Below are 16754 nucleotides of genomic sequence, written 5' to 3'. Positions count from 1 at the left end.
ACTCTCGCCCCCCGCACTGGCCCCCCCCCGCCCCCGCCCCCGCAGGCTGAGACTTCGGCGTCGGGAGGCGGCGGCGGCGGCGGCGGCGGCGGCGCTGCTGAGAGGCAGGGACCCGATCTCGAAGTGTGTGGGAGTCTGCGAACTCAACCCCTCACTACCCTCCCCTCGCAGCCATCCCCCTCCCCCCCCCCCCCCCCCCCCCCCCCCCACAAGCGGGAGAAATAATGAGCGAGACCGGGCGGCAGCAGCAGCAGCAGCAGCGCCGAGCAGCCCAGGCAACGGCAGAACCGCTCCGGCGGCGGCGGCAGCACCAGCAGCGGGAGCGAGCGCAGCGCTAGCGCGGCGCGGGGACCGCCGCGCTCCTTCCCGGCTCCTGCCCTCCTCCGCCGCTCGCTCTTCTCTCCGCGTCCACCTCTTTCCCCTCCTCCTGCTCATTCACTCTTTCCCTCACTCTCCCCTCCTCCTCGGCTTTTCCCTGCGCCCCGCCAGCCCTCGCGCTCTCCCACTCCCTCTGCCCGTCCTCCCCGCTCCCCTCCTCCCGCTCATTCACTCGCCCCTCTCCCTTCTCCACTCTCTCCCCCTCTCTCCTTTCTTCTCCTTCTTTCACCCTCCGTCTCTCACACCCCCTCCATTCCCGTCTCCTTTCTGACACTGCACTGCAGCTGCTCCTCAGCCCTGCCCCCTCCCCAGTGAGAACAAACCAGCAACATTGCTTTTTTTTCCTAAAGAGATTTCTATTGATCCGATTAAAAAAAACAAAAACAAAACAACCTTAAGAAACCCCAAAAGCAAAAAAAAAAAAAAAAAAAAGAAAAAAAAAGAAAAGAAAAAGCCAAAACAAAAGGGAGAACCTTCTCCCCGTAGAAGCGGCAGGAACTGCAAACATGATGGCGGCAGCTCCCATCCAGCAGAACGGGACCCACACTGGGGTTCCCATAGACCTGGACCCGCCGGACTCGCGGAAAAGGCCGCTGGAAGCCCCCCCCTGAAGCCGGCAGCACCAAGAGGACCAATACGGGCGGTGGGTATCGCTTCCACCTCCCCGCTGGCCCCATCCCCCGCCGCCCGCCCCTGCCTCCCTCCCTCCCGCCGCCCTCCCTCCCTCCCTCCCGCGGCCCGGACACCTCCAGCCCGAACCCGGCGGTTCCCGCGCCCTGCCTCGCGCCCCCTCCCCTGCACCTGCCCCGCATCTCGCCGGCCCTGACACATTTCCATTTCTGTGTTTATCATTCATCAAAATGGCGACCGGTTTTTCGGAATAGACCTATCTTTCCATTTAATCGGTCGAAAGGCTGACCATTTAAATATCCTAGACCTGGGCAAGGGGGTCCGTTAAGGAGGAGGAGGATGACCCCGAGTGAGGTGATGGCCGCCCGAAGATGCGCGGTGCATTTAACAGTCTGATTAAATAAATAAATAAATGGCACTTGGGTAGCGGAGAGCAAATGATTGGGGCACCGGAGAGTTTTGCTCTCTTCATCCCCTTGGTTTGGGCCACAAGTAGTATGCAAAATCTGGAAGAGTGCATACTCTTACCGCACTTACATTGTCGGTGCAAATATTTCACTGATTTGTCTTCAGGGGTGTGCATACGAGGGTGGGGGTGTCTGGTACTCTGACTTGTTAGTTAACATCCTGCGCTTCTTGGGAAGATGAGTTTTAACGGGACCGGTATCGCTTCTTCATTTGCACTGGAGTCATCTTAACAATGCACCCAATGCATCGAGGCAGAGGTGAATTTATCTACAGCACGTACATTAGAGACGGATGGGGGTCTTGCGAATGGCACACTCGAAAAATTTGGAACGTTCATTCACATAAGGAAGCTGGATTTACCGGGGTGTTTCCTATTTAAGACATGATCAGTTTGACGGAAATTAAAGTTTATGGAGTTGGCTTTATTTTTTTAAAACATTTCAATCTTTCTTGGTTAATCTACCCCCTTCGTTTTAATAATTGTGATTCTTTTGGAGAAGGAACATTATCTGGTCACTTTTAAGTGTATTTGATGTAAATGACTCCTAAGCTTTTTAGTATTGGCAAAATTCTTCTTAAGGTCCTTTAATTAATGAGCTTAAACGAGATCATAGTAGACTAAGGAGTGCTAAAGAAATACTCCAGGATTAGTTAGACTTGGCAGTCCACATCACTTTGAGTTATTTCCTGGCAATTATTGAAGGCTTGGAATACACCCTACAGTTTGGGTGGATTATTTGGTAGGAGAATGGTTGTTTTGCATACTTTAGGTAGGATATAGGCAATGGCTAATTGCAGTCCTTATGTGTTTGCTCATGTTAAACAAATATAGCTCATCACTATTTACTGTCTTTTTATTTATTTATTTTGCAATATGTTAAGGTTTGTCATGGTGTAAATCTCTGAAGTTTTGTTAAAGGGTCAGTTCATTTTGTTTTACCATAGTAACTACAGATAGAATTGGAAGACTTCCATGTTTGGAATAACAACTGGAATTTAGTCATCAGTTTCTACAGTGCTGCAAAATAATAGAACATGTTTAGATTTTAATTCCAAGTTTGAAAGTATAAATTCTACAGAATGGGAAACATTTCGTACATATTTATTTTTCAGTGTAATTGGCTTATTTTCGTTCTTTAAAAAAAAAAAAATTAACCCCATATTTCATGCAGCTGTATCAATGTTTTAATCGCTCTTTTTCTCTCTTGAGGGTGGAGGGAGGATACAAAGTTTAAAATTATTGTGTTAACGAAGTATATTTCCTTGCATTTTTCAGAAGACGGCCAGTATTTTCTAAAGGTTCTCATACCTAGTTATGCTGCTGGATCTATAATTGGGAAGGGAGGACAGACAATTGTTCAGTTGCAAAAAGAAACTGGAGCCACCATCAAGCTGTCTAAGTCCAAAGATTTTTACCCAGGTAGGTGCAATGGTGAAGAGATTGTTTGATAAATCCCCAAGGAAATAAAAGATCTACCTGTGTTGTGTGCTGTATTGAAAAAATTCTTAATAGTGTAGACTGTTTATTTATTTGATGTATTAGAGTATTTGTGGAAAAATTTTAAGAGTATTTTCACTCTTGGTTATGTTTTGTTTCTGTAATTGATATTCTGTCTATGATGTAGACCAATTTTGAGATGAATCTTCTGGGTATTTCTAAATACTTCTTTCTAATTAGGGGAAAAAACTCTAAAATTTAAAGATAGAAACCTAGACAGCTGGCATCAGGAAATAGGGTTCTTCTGAAGTTTTCAGAAATAATTGTAATGACAATTAGACTAGAGTGAATTCAGAAGAGGGGGTAGAAAGGCTTCTTAAAGAATGGACCATTTACTTTCTAAATCCATTATGTACCTCTTTCTGCTTCATTGCTTTGTTTGTTGGCCCTGGAGTGAAGAGGACAAGTGCTGTCTCTTCAGATTTTTAAAATATTGTGTTTTTAATATAACTGTGACAAGGAAATATATTATTATGTAAGAAGTAAAATAATGCTTCAAAATTTGTGTTACTTAAGAGCTGTATTAAGAGCCGTATTTGATCAAAATATATTAACAGTTTGTGTGGTACTGTAGGTACTGTAACCCAGTGGAATATGGCAAGTTTCCTAGGTGGTATAATTTTTTTTTTATAACTTTTCAGTGTGTTTTTTAAATTTAAACTGTTTATAGTACTATGCATTTATCTTTATCTTTTTAAAATCATTTTGCTACTTAATATATGGATTTTAAGTTTAGCAGTGTATCTCCTAGATAAAACATTAATTGATTTGCTTTTACCTACATGTAGCTTCTGCAATTTTTTTTTTTGGTTATTTCATATTTATGGCCATAAAAAATATTTATTCAGTGCTGAGGGGACCAACACTGCTTATTTTTTTTCTTGGTAGGAAAGAAAAGCTGATTTGCTTTCAGTGATCTAATTCAGTAAGAGTTCTTTAGTACAGCAAAGACATCTGGTATGAATGTAAGCAAAACATTTGGAGGATTTCTTTTTCATAGCCAATCGCTTGGTGGTAGAAAGTGGACCACTGTGCTGCATAAGACGGTTTTAGAATGGTTGGAACTGTCATTTAGTTATGTAAATTAAATGTAGTATGTTTGGTAAACATTACATTTATTAAACTAAGGTGTTATCTATTAGATATGTCCTACGAAAGTTTGTTTTCTGTGAGTGTAGTTTTGTAGATGGCTTTCCTTGTCTCTGAAACTTTCCTTATGCATTAAGAAAGTTTGCTGACATATTCACATTCTTATATTTAAAAGGTATGTTATGATGAAAAAAATGTGGAATTGTGAAAATCTTTAGTGCAAATAAAAGCATTCAAAAGAGCTTGATTGCAGAATTAATAATGTTATAGTTCTAGGAAAAGAGCTGCAATGGTAAATTAAATTCACTGTCAATAGATGAAAATGAAATAGCTTTTTTTGCATTATACATGAGGGTATCAGATGTGCAGGGATGTTACAGAAAATTGGTGTTTATCAAGGATATTCCAAATAGTAAATTAAATGCCTTTTCATTTGAATATAGTGTATTTTCAGTGGGTTGGAAAGGGTGCAACTAGAATTAGATCTTTTGTTTTTAGTCCACAGTTGTGTATTTTTTTCTTATTACATTGAAATTGCTTATTTTATTTATAGTTCTGAGGCATGTTATTCATATAGAGCAAGAATATCCGTTGGAAAAAATGGAAAACTGGAATGCGTTGAATAAAATTTTGTGTGTGTAGTGACGTAACCTGATCAAATGTGAGTTGAAATGTCTGGATAAAAGAAGGCTTATACTCTGCCTGTAACAGGTGGAAACCAGTCACAAACTATGGAATCAATTGTAAGGATAAAAAAAGCCCTGTAATTTATAAGAAGCTTTAATAATTCTGAACACTTTGTATGTAAATATGATTTTAGCTAGGTTATTACCTGTTCAGACAGATACATCTCTCTTCTGACAGACTTTAATAGTCTTTCTGTTCATACTTGACCATAAGCCTGTGGAATTATCTGAGGTCCTGGTATTCTTCAACATAGCAGCCTCTGAGCTACTCTCAACTTCTCTTACTCAGATATATTTAAGGGATACTTACCTTGCTCATCTCAAATGAACTAAATTATAAAGCTGTGATTTATACTGCCTAGTTATGAGGACTTTCTTGTAGGATTATGCAGTAATTAAAGCCCTTTTTTGTGTGTTTCATATATGTACTTATGACTCATATTCCATTACAATGAATATGCCCGATGTTTATTTCATGAAGCATTTTTCTGTTTCTTATTTGTAAGACAGAATATTTGGGGATAAGTGCACTTCAGTTGTATAACTTAATGGATTTTCTCAAATACCTAAGTTTTAAAACAATGCAATTGTTTAAAACAATGCAATTGTTTTCAATATTTTAAAATACTGGTGTATTTGAGAAAAACTTTCTTCAGGGTATATATTACAGAGTACAGACATTGCTTAAGTAATCTCTTAAGCAACCTTGCTTTTCTGAGTAATTTTTAATATTTATGGTTGAGATGAAGAAAATAGTTTTTGCACATTAATTGGTATGAATTTAGAATTTATAGAACTGTATATTACATTGTGTATTTTAGCATGTCATATAAAATAAAATAATTTGGGGAAATTGTATGATGAGGATTGTAAAGTGCATTTATCAAGTACTGTAATCGGAAAAAAAGATCGATAAGTAGATTCATTTTTTTTGCTGTGCTGTGTAATTCATTTATCTATTACTAAAAATCTAAATCTTATAAAATACTAACTTATTACCTGTGGTTTATGAATATATCTTTTATTCTTACTTGATTAAAGGAACCTAATTTGATTTATTTATATATCCTTTTTATAAGTAGGTTACCCAAAGTTAATGCCTTTTAATTAAAAAACAGCTTTCTCATTTTGGGAAATACATTACTGTATGCATTTTCAGGATGGCAATAGGATAGTATTCTTTTATTCCTTTATTTGGCATCTGAAGATGTGTTTGGTTTTGTTAATAAATAGATTGATTTTATCTGTTAAAATCATTTAATGAATGGTTCAGGTAGATAATTGGGAAAATTTATTGAATACATTATTCATTGGGAATAGTAAAGGATATATAAAATAAATATTTTCATGTATGCCTTAGATTTTAGAACATTTCATAGTGTACCTATTTTATTCCATTATATGACACTGGAGATATTCATTATATCAAACAGGAATTCTCTATAATCTTAGCATGTATTTGTGTGTGTTTTAAACTGTTTTCATACTTGTGGCTATAAAACTGGATCACATTTAATATAAATTATTTCCTTTTTTGGTCCTTAAATTAAAATTTGAGTTCATTATTCCTAGATTTATTGTAGCTTAATTTATCACTATCCAACTTGGGTGATGCTTTTTTAAAAAATCACAAACTATTTATATGTGAAATCTTTAAAAATCATGAAAAAGCAGAATGTGAGTGAAATTTTCTTTTAGTGAAGGAAATACCCCACACTGCCTTAATTTTGACATGGGGAAAATTCAGTGGCCAATTTAACCATTAGGGTTGGGATTGTATAAGAATGATAATTCTTTTGGAAATAAGAGGAGTTTATGAAGTTTGGAATAGATCACTTTTGTTTACATTGTTGAAGGAAGAGTATTATTGTATTGGTAGTACAATGTGAATACTTTTGTTATAGCTTCTGAAAGTTGCAGTCTATACCCTTTTCTTTGATCTGAGTTGCTTTGCATCTTAGAAATTTACTGGCATATATTTTAAGGCAAAATTAGCAGGTAAATATAATTGTAACAAGTAGAAAATAAAGTATAATTTCCAATATTGTTGAATTTAATAGGGTAGCTGTCATTACACTGTGCTATACCTTTGGTTTTAGTATTGTCAAAGAGTTGCTGACACATAATGTGTTTTTCTTTAAATATTAAAGTTGTAATATTTATGTTTGTCATACTGCCTGTGGTTGTGGGTTATTTTATGTTTTGTCTGTCTCTATCCTCAGTTGTAGGAGGAGCCATAAGCTTTCACTTATACATTAATATCTGTCTGAAAATTTGCTGCATTTTTAATACTTTATTTCTCATTTTAAGCAATGGGAAATCTCAGCACATGAAGGAATTAGCATAGCACAATCTATATTATAATTGTACTTTCCGAAAGTTATAATTTTTATACTTAACCCATGAAAGCAAATGTTTTGTGGTATGAAATTTTTTAGAAAGATTGAATTAGCATTAAAAATCTTAGCTATTCATTTTATTTGATTCTTTTTTAAATTTCATCTGGATGTTAGATCTTCTATTATCGATTTAGTAAGTTATGGCTTTACAGTTTCAGTGTTTTCATGAATTATATAGCACAATGTCACTTTGAAATTTGCTATTTGAAGCCTTCTAAATTTTGGAAAAATAGCTCATGTAAAATTTGTGACATTGTAAGGTAATATAGTATGTCTAACAACATTGTCTTGCAAATATCACCCCCAAAGGATTTCAGGAATAGTTTAAAAATGAGCACAGTCGGTGAAATAGTTCAATATTTATGTATTGAAGGTGTTTCGTATAATATACAAAGAGGAAAAACGATCTGTGTCTTGGGAACTCTAAGGAGTATGTGGTATCACTAAAAACCGAGCAAGAAACCACCAGTTAGAAACATGTCTTTTTATAGTTTGGTTCTTTTGTTTTGTTTTGCTCTGGCTTAAGATAATTAATTTTTGCTCTTAAATATTACAAATAACATTTGCTGAACACACTTATGCCACTTGTTAACTAAAATTCAGCACCTAATAATTTTTTTTTTTTTTTTACTTAGAGCTTAGTCTCAGTTGTTTCCAGTTTAGTGGAGCTGTGTTTTAAAGGATAACTTTTATGAGCAAGTGCAGCTTTTCAGAATAAAATTGGGGGGATGAGGGTGGGAGACTTGTACTTGATTGCCATCTCATTTCCATCTTTGGATGAAGCTCTAGCATAAAGTTAAACAACATCTGCAGAGATCTGACTGACAAACATCTCTCTGGGACTCATCATTGCAGCCTGCAGCAGGTGCATTCAGCTTTGCAGTCTTTTCCAAAAAGAGGTTAGTTTGTTCTAACATTTATCGGTAGACCAGTGGAAGCAAGTGACTAGAAAGAAGAGGTTGGTTGTCACTTGTCCAGTGCTGGAATACTACAGGTAATTGGACTGGATTGGTGGGAACCGTAGCAGTATGTGTCTCACATTGCATTGCAGCTGCTATGGAGCTTAATTAACCTGACCCTCAGAGACTGAAGTGTCACGGTATAAAATGTAACATGCAAGAAATGAAGCAGTACTTTTCAATACTTCCTGATGCTTGGATTGGTAAAATTTCTGTTTTCTTCATCCTATTCTTTAAAGATATGGCATCACAGTTTCCATTTTTTATATGGAAGTATTGGAAACTAAAATGATTTCCATGAATCTGATAGAATCTACATGAAAAGGAGATAGGGGCTTTAGGTGTAGAAATAAAGAGAAAATAACCTTAAGTAGGAAGTATTTTAAGCTCGCTATTCCACAAGTATATTTTCAGGTTATGAGTGAGTGGAAATAAGTGGAAGTACATTGTAGTTCTTTTTTTATTATCTTAGATTAACATTTATTTATTTATTTTTATAAGAGAAAGAACCTGTGTAAAATTAAGTTGTATCTTTTTAGCATGTTAGGGACTTTGACAGGCAAACTTTGCTGAGTGTTTTGATGTGTTCCAACACACAAGACAGGCATAGTATGTTAAAAATGTTTTTAGGATGCTTCAGCTTAATATAGGAGTGCTGTTGAAGTGGTTCTTTACCACAATTTATTATAAGTAAATTAAAATTTGATTAAATAAAAACTCTAAAAAAGTCAATCATTCATTTCTTTTAAATTTTTTGATCTATTTGAAATACTGACAGTATGCTTCCATGACACATATAGAAGTTTCTTGTATGTTCTAATAGTGTTCCCAATTAATGTAGATGTCTCATCACAGTCCTGTTTATCAGTTGGCCTTTGAACGGAAAAAATGTCTTTAAATTAAATCTGGCAAAGTGCTATACTATTTTAAAATAGTTCAGAATTTTAAAATATCATTTAGAGTCTTTGTGAAGCAGTTTTATTATTTTGACTTTTTTATTAGTTTAACTAAATTGAATTTTTTGGTATCCATTGACTACAACTTGTCAATTACCCAAGAGTAATTAAGTTTTGGAGTTTGCAGATTTTTTCTAATCTATATACTTTTATTGAAGGAATTTTTACCAGAGTGGCCAATAACTATTTGATTCTGAAGTTACTGTTTGTAAGAAAAAGCTTCTAAATTTTATCTTAATTAGATTATGAATAATAGGTAATTTATTGGTAATTATAGTAATTGTGGAAAATAAGATTAAAATAATCATCTCTAGAAGTGGAGAGAATCATTCCTCCACTTTTAAACATATTTCATTTATCAATCAAGATTTTTCATTTTTGACATTGTGGAATGTTGTTTTCTTATTAATTCTCATCAATATAAAAATATTCTTTAAAATTACACATTTAAGAAGTTTTGATAAAGAAGATATTGAATAAGAATAAACATTTTGAGACTAGAAAATAGAAAATAAAGATTACTATGTAACTAACAAACTTTTTGAGATATTTTCAACATTTGCTAAGTTTCAAACCACTATATGGATATCCTTTTCCATGACAAACTTGATCATGAAAACACATAATATCTGCACTCCATCATTGATCTTTTGCTGCTTCCTGCAGGGCCTGTCATAGCATCGTTGACAGGACCAGATGAAAAATGAAATCAGTATCTTGAGTTTTTTAACAGCAAAATGATTCAGGTAAGATTATTTGGTGTGGAAAATAAAACATTTTTTACCATTTTTATACTCATTTAATGATATTTAAAATTAATATTTTTCTTATTTTAAGACCTGTTTTATGTCTTACTGATGTTCAGTATATTTGTCATATCCAATGAATTTTATTCTGAACTCAGTAATTTTTAAGTTTTAGACTGTAGTGTTTCTTACTTTCCTTGTGAAACTTAGCATACTTTTTGAAGCTTTGAAGAATAACTTTTCTTTCTCTTTGAAAGATTTTTGAGAACAGTTACACGATGAAGGCCCCATAATTTGATTGTAGGATAAATTTTCACACAATGAACTTACTAATTAAGAGTTCAAATCCTGCATTTCCTCTAGGATAGATATAATAAATGCTACTCTCAGTTTGATTGAATTTTTAGAAATCATTCTTACCTTGAAGAAAGTGTCTTCATTTAAATTGTTAATAATTTGCTGCTCTAGTACTTAGATTGGGCGGTGACTTTATTTTAAGATTTAGTAGATAGAGGGAAGGACAGAAAAGAAGGAAAGGGGTAGTGCATTTTATTAACACAATAGTAGAGAATTCAGTATGTGTTTTTGTTTTATGTTACTAAATATTTTTGAATAACTGCAGCTTTTCAATTTTGGTTATATCCATTCTTGAAATACTTGTTTTTGAAGGAATTATTGTTGGAAGCAGTTGAGCTTCTACTTGGAGACCTTTCATTCACATACATAGTTTTAATTATTCTTTGTATAACTCCTGTGTTTTTAATTTTCTAAGACTAATTAATTTTTTTAAGTCAGAGAAGTACTTTTTAAAAAAAAATCTAGTTTCAGTCTTCACTCTGAAATCTGTCTGGAAGTTTTTCTCTTGTCAATATAAGTATTTATCAGCTGCTTCCTGTGAGTCCAGGTGTCCTATGGTCATTATGACTTAGAAGTATCACGAAGCATCTTTTCTTTGTAAAGTAATATGGGTATGTTTTACTTCACCCTAAAATGTTGTGCTTTGATTGTTATTGTGTCCTTAAGTTTTGTTTAAAAATATTTTTTATATTGCATCTGTGATATCTGTCAATGACTTAGTGAGGACACTTAGGAGTATCGAAGAGGCTTTTTTTTTTCGTTTAAAGGGATTGGAAAAATAATGGAATTGTGGAACTAGATGAAAGAAATGGTGCTTAGGTGCGATCTCTTCCAGAATCTTCATTTAATAGTTGAGAAAACCAAGATACCAAGAGTGATATAGGCAAATAATTGTCCTGCAACTTTTAAATATGTTTTCTGAATTTGTGGTACAATTATAGTACGTACTTCATTCTCTTTTTATTTTGCTTTACTTTTTTTTTTTTTTTCCTCCTCTTTTTGAATGTGCCTCTCTGAGGAAATAAGTCTTCACTTCTTCTCTCTCCTAGTTTTAAAATAAATACTCCTACCCCCACCCCCGCTTTTTTAAACTAAGTTGAAAGCACAGTAGTTATTTTACAGTAATTTTTGTTGTTGTTGATTTGCTACACTGAAAGGCCAAAGACAGGTACTCTTTATCATTACCATATGTTAAAAAACAAAGATATGGTAGATTATATTGCCCGGAATATAACCTGGTCATTTCTGTATTTTCATAATTGTACTGTTTGAAAATGGCAGTGTTCAGGGTTATTTGATTTCTACAGCTTTTTTACTTCATTTACGACGTTTTTTTTTTCCTTCTTTTTTTCTTCCTTCCTTTGTTCCTTAGCTCAACTTTTTAATTTCTTCATTTTTGGTTAAACAGAGTATTGACATTGCTAAAAAAAATTATATAGACTTTCTAAGTCAAATTCTATTTTTGGGGATATGTATATTTTCCATATTTTTATGACATATAATTTCCTTAAGTATTGCATATTTGGCTAGTTGGTTTTAAAAGGACAGAGTATTATGATTAAGAAATAAGCATGAGCGTAATTGTAAGGCAATCTAAGTACAAATGAAGATATATAATAATTATTAATTTTAAAACATAATTATTTTCTCTTTTTTTGTCTATCCATTTCATCAAATTGGTCCACTTCTCGGTTAATTAGAATTCTGATGCTCTTTGCGTTGCATTATAGGCTTACGGGCTACTTTCTAACATAATTATAAAAGTCACTTAACGTGATTTTGAAGGTATTTTTCCTTCACGGATTTAAATTAAAACAAAAAAATTTGTCATAGTCTTTACTTACTACAGTTGAATAGTAGAATTAAGCTTCATTGATATGAAGGAATTTATGTCATCCTTCATGCCTGCTGTATGTTCAGCATATAGCCCAGTGCTTTAAACATCTGTGGCATTTGAAATATAAATGAATGAATGTGTGATTGAATGAATGACCAATCTGAGGCTTCATCTGTGAATGTGGTGGATATAGAAGGCAATCTGTAGTTTTTCATTATATTTCTAGTTTACTTCAGTGGGGTGATATCAATACAATGAATGTAGAAGGCAATTCATCTTTAATTTTGTATTATATTTCTAGTTTACTTAGGGGTGTGTGTGTGGGGGTATATGTGTGTGTGAAACATCTGTATTTCGGATAAGTAAACTAATGAGTTCAAAATTCAAACGAACAAGGAAAGACCATAGAAGTGTTAAGACAAATATGGGCCAGGTCTTATGAAAGAAGAGTAGAATTTTGTTTTCTATTTAGCATGTTGTCCTGAAACTTTCAGAAAACTGAAAGCTAGTATTATGGAGAGTACTTAAAAGCCGTCTCCCAGATGAAGATCAATTTAAAAATACTCTGTCTTAAGAAACATGAGCTTAACTAATATTTATTAATAAAGTAATACAAAGTACCTATATTACAAGATTTGATAGTTATATCACATTACAGTTTACTTATTGCCACATGGCTACCTGTGCAGTAAGGAACAATCTACTGATGACTTTTCTTGAGATACCTTGAAAATCAAAGATTACTAACCACTAAATTGAGGTTACTTTATTAAAAATATGATTAGTAAATGTTTTGTTTTTAATATATTTTAATATCTCATTCCCCACCTATAGTGGGGAAGTAAACATGTATAAATACATTAGGACTTTTAGAAGCTGGACTATTAAATTTTCTTATTTACTCAGGAGAGGAGTATACCAACTATGTAGTAGATTGGAATTTATATGCTTTGAGCTTGACTAACTCAAATACTTTATTTGAAATTAATAGGAAAGTTATTGAATTTGGTTTTCTTCAAAGTCTTTTAAATACTTTTAAAACAGAATTTAGAGAAATGTATGAACTATTAGTGTTTATCTTGTATTAATACATTGTTTGATTTTTGCTGCAATAAACCAATGAAACTTCTAAGATTTAATAAATATATTTAGTTTCAGGCTTAGTCCCTTACATTTTTATAAATTCGATTTATTTTTTAAAAAGCTGATGAAAAAAAAAAAAGCTGATGGAGAATAATGGGTTAAAATAACTCTTAAGTGTTTACTTGGCTGCTTCCCCTGCCCTTCTCTGCCACCATGGCCAGATTTTAACATTCTGATGGACATTTATGCGTTCCCTTTGGGGTTAGAACGAGATACACAGTTTTCTGAAGTTCTTACTCTCAAGCAAGGGAGCAATAAGAAACAATAAAGATAAATAGCTGGTTATAATGAAATTTGATAATTGTATAATGGTAGAATTATGTCTTGAAGTTGAAACTGCCTGTGTCAGTGGCAAGGTCTTGAGAGAAGAGGATATACTTCAAAAAAGACTTCAAGGAGGAGCTGACAGAGTTTTGAGGGTTGAATTTTAATTTGCTTGGTGCACAAGAGTGGAAGGTCATTTGAAGCAGAGACAATATATATATCCATGGAGTTATGAAAAATTCCTGGTATATGCAGGGGTCCAAAAGTAGTTTGGTATTACTGGGATACAAAGTAGATATTGCTGTGGGCAGAGAGTGGGAGTAGGGAGATACTATCGATATTTGTACAGATAAGAGAAAATGTATTAAAAATGTAAAAGAAAAGAGTTTGATGGAAATATATTTAATTTGGGGACATTCAATAGGAAGAAATATTTTAAAGAAAAAGTACATTTGTTATGTCTATAAGATGAATGACAGTGGTACTGTAATTAAAATAGATGTATTTGTATAAATATAAATAGTGATATTTGCACCTTGGAGGAAGGATTGCCCTAGTTATCTAAAAACAGAGTTAAATAGTAGATTGGGGAGTCTGGCTTTCTGCCTCGGTTATATAAGTAGAATTAAAGAGAAGACTAATTTGTTTAGAAAGAAAGGAAAAAACTACTAGAGATAAAAGAAATGTTAAATATGAAAGCTATCTTTTTATTAAGCAACTATGTGCTGAGGGTAGAAGAAAAAAAGTGTGGAACCTAGTGAATGAAAATGTCAGTGAGGAATGTTTTGCCGTATTCAGGAAAGCTCTGGAGATAGAAATCCGTTTTTGACATTTGTTCACTCTTATATAACCTGTTGTCTATGCAGGTGCATTTAAAGTTAATGACTCAAATGGTTTCTTTTACTAGTTTGCCTTTAATTAATAGCTGTTTAGAATCATAGATCTGATAAAAATTTTCTCATTCCTTAAATTATGAATATGTAGGCCTAGTTTCTAGCTCTCTTGGTATATGAACATTTATTTTTAATTTGATGAAAATTAGTGATTTGCACAACGTATGCAATTTTAATGTGTGAATTTTAATTTTTTGACAGTGTTCAAACACTAAAGTTTTGGTATGTGATAGAGACATTGGTGTGTGTTATGTCAATGAAAATGAAAGTTGAAACTTTCATTATTCATTGTTAGTGGATTCTCTGTCGTATAATTATTTTGTTTGGCATTTCAATTGATTATTGAGATTCAGCAGGATTCTTCATCATTGATAAATATTTATTTCATATGAAAATTAGTCTTAATTGATAATCTGTCAAATCCAGATGAGTTTAAAAAGTCACTGTGAAAAATATGGCACTGTTTTACATTTAGAAAATGAGATTAAAAATCTATTTAGCATTTATATTTATTTGTGAAATTATTGGCTAGTTGTGTAGAGAAACATTAAAAAATTGAACAGCTGAAGTGACATTAAGCACCAGATGGGAATTTGAAATAAAAATATTCATTGTGTAATCTTTATTTAAATGCTATTCATAATTCAGTAATACCAGTTGTATAACTCAAGGTTGACTTCAATATAAAAAGGAAGCATAAGCAGAGCCTCATTGCCTTCAAATTGATGTGCATATCATGGCATGGTAACATAACTTGTTCTTTAAGGGATAAATAATATAGGTAAGGTGACTGCATGCATTGCAGAACCAATACAATTCCTTCTGAGAAAATCTGTGAAGAAACTTTGGGTTTGTGAATTGTTTCAAAGTGACATTTATTTAAATTGAACATCTTTTACGAATTCTGCCTTTAAGATGATATTCTATTTTACATTTACACGTATATTCTCAACTGAAAATTTCCAGCCATGTTTTCTTTACAGTAATGTTTGACATTGTTTCTTCTGAAGTACGTACCTATTCTGTTTAAGGAAAGGTATGTTCCTTTGAAAGCTTTATCACATTTTTAGCTACACTGGTATATTTGACATCTTATTTAAAAACTCGAATGACTCTAGATGTGAAAACACAAACTGTGATAATAAGCTAAATATGCCATATGTGGTAGTTTAGGTTGGCATATATCTCAAATGGCATGTTTAATGTACTGTATTAGTAAGATTAGTAATTTTACGGTGGAAGGCTGCTACTTTTATTTTATAGTCTTTTGCTGGTGGGCTTAGAATGCTGACAGACGCTTTACTTTGTAAATCCTTGTTTTCAGCCCAATGGCAAATTTTTTTGCCATTGAAATTATCTACATGGGATCCCTCTTAGTAACTAACTTATTCTCTGAAGTTTGTGAAAATTAATGAGAATTACAAGTAAGCAGTATATAGTGTGAAAGATGATTATGAATGTGAAATGTAATCATGTATTTTTGTTAAGGAATAATCTATTTGGTATAACCAAAATGGTTTAGTAAAATAATTAAGAATTGAAAATGGTGTTTTTATTTTTGGAAAATGTATATATATTAATAGGAAAAGCCTTGAGGTTCTATGTCTATATACCATTTATAAAACCATTTAAAGCAAACTGCAATAAATATTGCCCCTTTATGACAGTATGACTGCACTCTGAAATCATATTCCAGGTTTCTTGAACAAATTTTTTTCTTTAATTTTTTATGACTTATCTTTTTTCATCTTCTTCTTCTCGTGTTTGTTACATTTAATAATACTAAGTTTACAGCAAAGATTTAATGTAAAATAAATTACATTAATGGGGTGGCAAAAAGGAAACATTGGTATAAGGATTTTTTCAAAAATTTTTTTCTCATAACAACTGATTATTATAAAATGTAGGCAATACAGAGAAAGTTAGTTAACCTCTCCTCATCCTTTAGGATAATTAATATAAATAATTTCGTATGTATTCTTTCATACTTTATAAATGCCTTTTTATATAGGTTCATATTTTAGTAGATAATTACAAACGATATTTGTTATATATAGGAATGAGTTTTCAGCAAATCACCTCTTTTGGTTAATGGACTTATGGAGGTTCTAAGGTGTCCTTCCTATTTCAGCTATATGGATATTTTTACTTACATAGCCAAAAAATATGCTCTGTGATACACCTGAATGTATGCAGAGCTTTATTTGTTTGTTTTTCACCCATATGGTTGAGATAAAAACTAGGGACATGATTTTATAATATTTAAGCAGATTAAATTGCATATGAAGCATATGGGCTTCTTTATATTAAGACTCTCAAAAATTAACATAATTCATTAGTCATTCTTGTACATTCTTGTACATTAAAAGTATCGATCAGGGCTTTAGTAGGAATAAAGCAAGTGGCATACAGAATATTTAATACTTGCTTTAATGATATTTTTCAAGATAC

The 16754-nt window shown here is 33.3% G+C and overlaps 1 protein-coding gene across 1 annotated transcript in view; it reads left to right on the top strand.

Annotated features, from left to right (window-relative positions):
- The first annotated feature begins 240 nt into the window (after positions 1–240).
- Positions 241–16754, top strand: part of NOVA1 (NOVA alternative splicing regulator 1) — a 139231-nt gene continuing 122717 nt past the window's right edge. The window contains 3 exon segments of the mRNA XM_029238841.1: positions 241–980; positions 982–1021; positions 2753–2896. Of these exon segments, the coding sequence (XP_029094674.1) occupies positions 885–980; positions 982–1021; positions 2753–2896 (280 nt within the window). The 5' untranslated portion in view covers positions 241–884.

Source organism: Monodon monoceros, unplaced genomic scaffold (genome assembly GCF_005190385.1).
Source record: "Monodon monoceros isolate NGI ecotype Baffin Bay Population unplaced genomic scaffold, NGI_Narwhal_1 Super_Scaffold_21, whole genome shotgun sequence".
In the NCBI taxonomy this organism is placed as follows: Eukaryota; Metazoa; Chordata; class Mammalia; order Artiodactyla; family Monodontidae; genus Monodon; species Monodon monoceros.
This window is presented reverse-complemented; position numbering and strand designations above follow the sequence as displayed.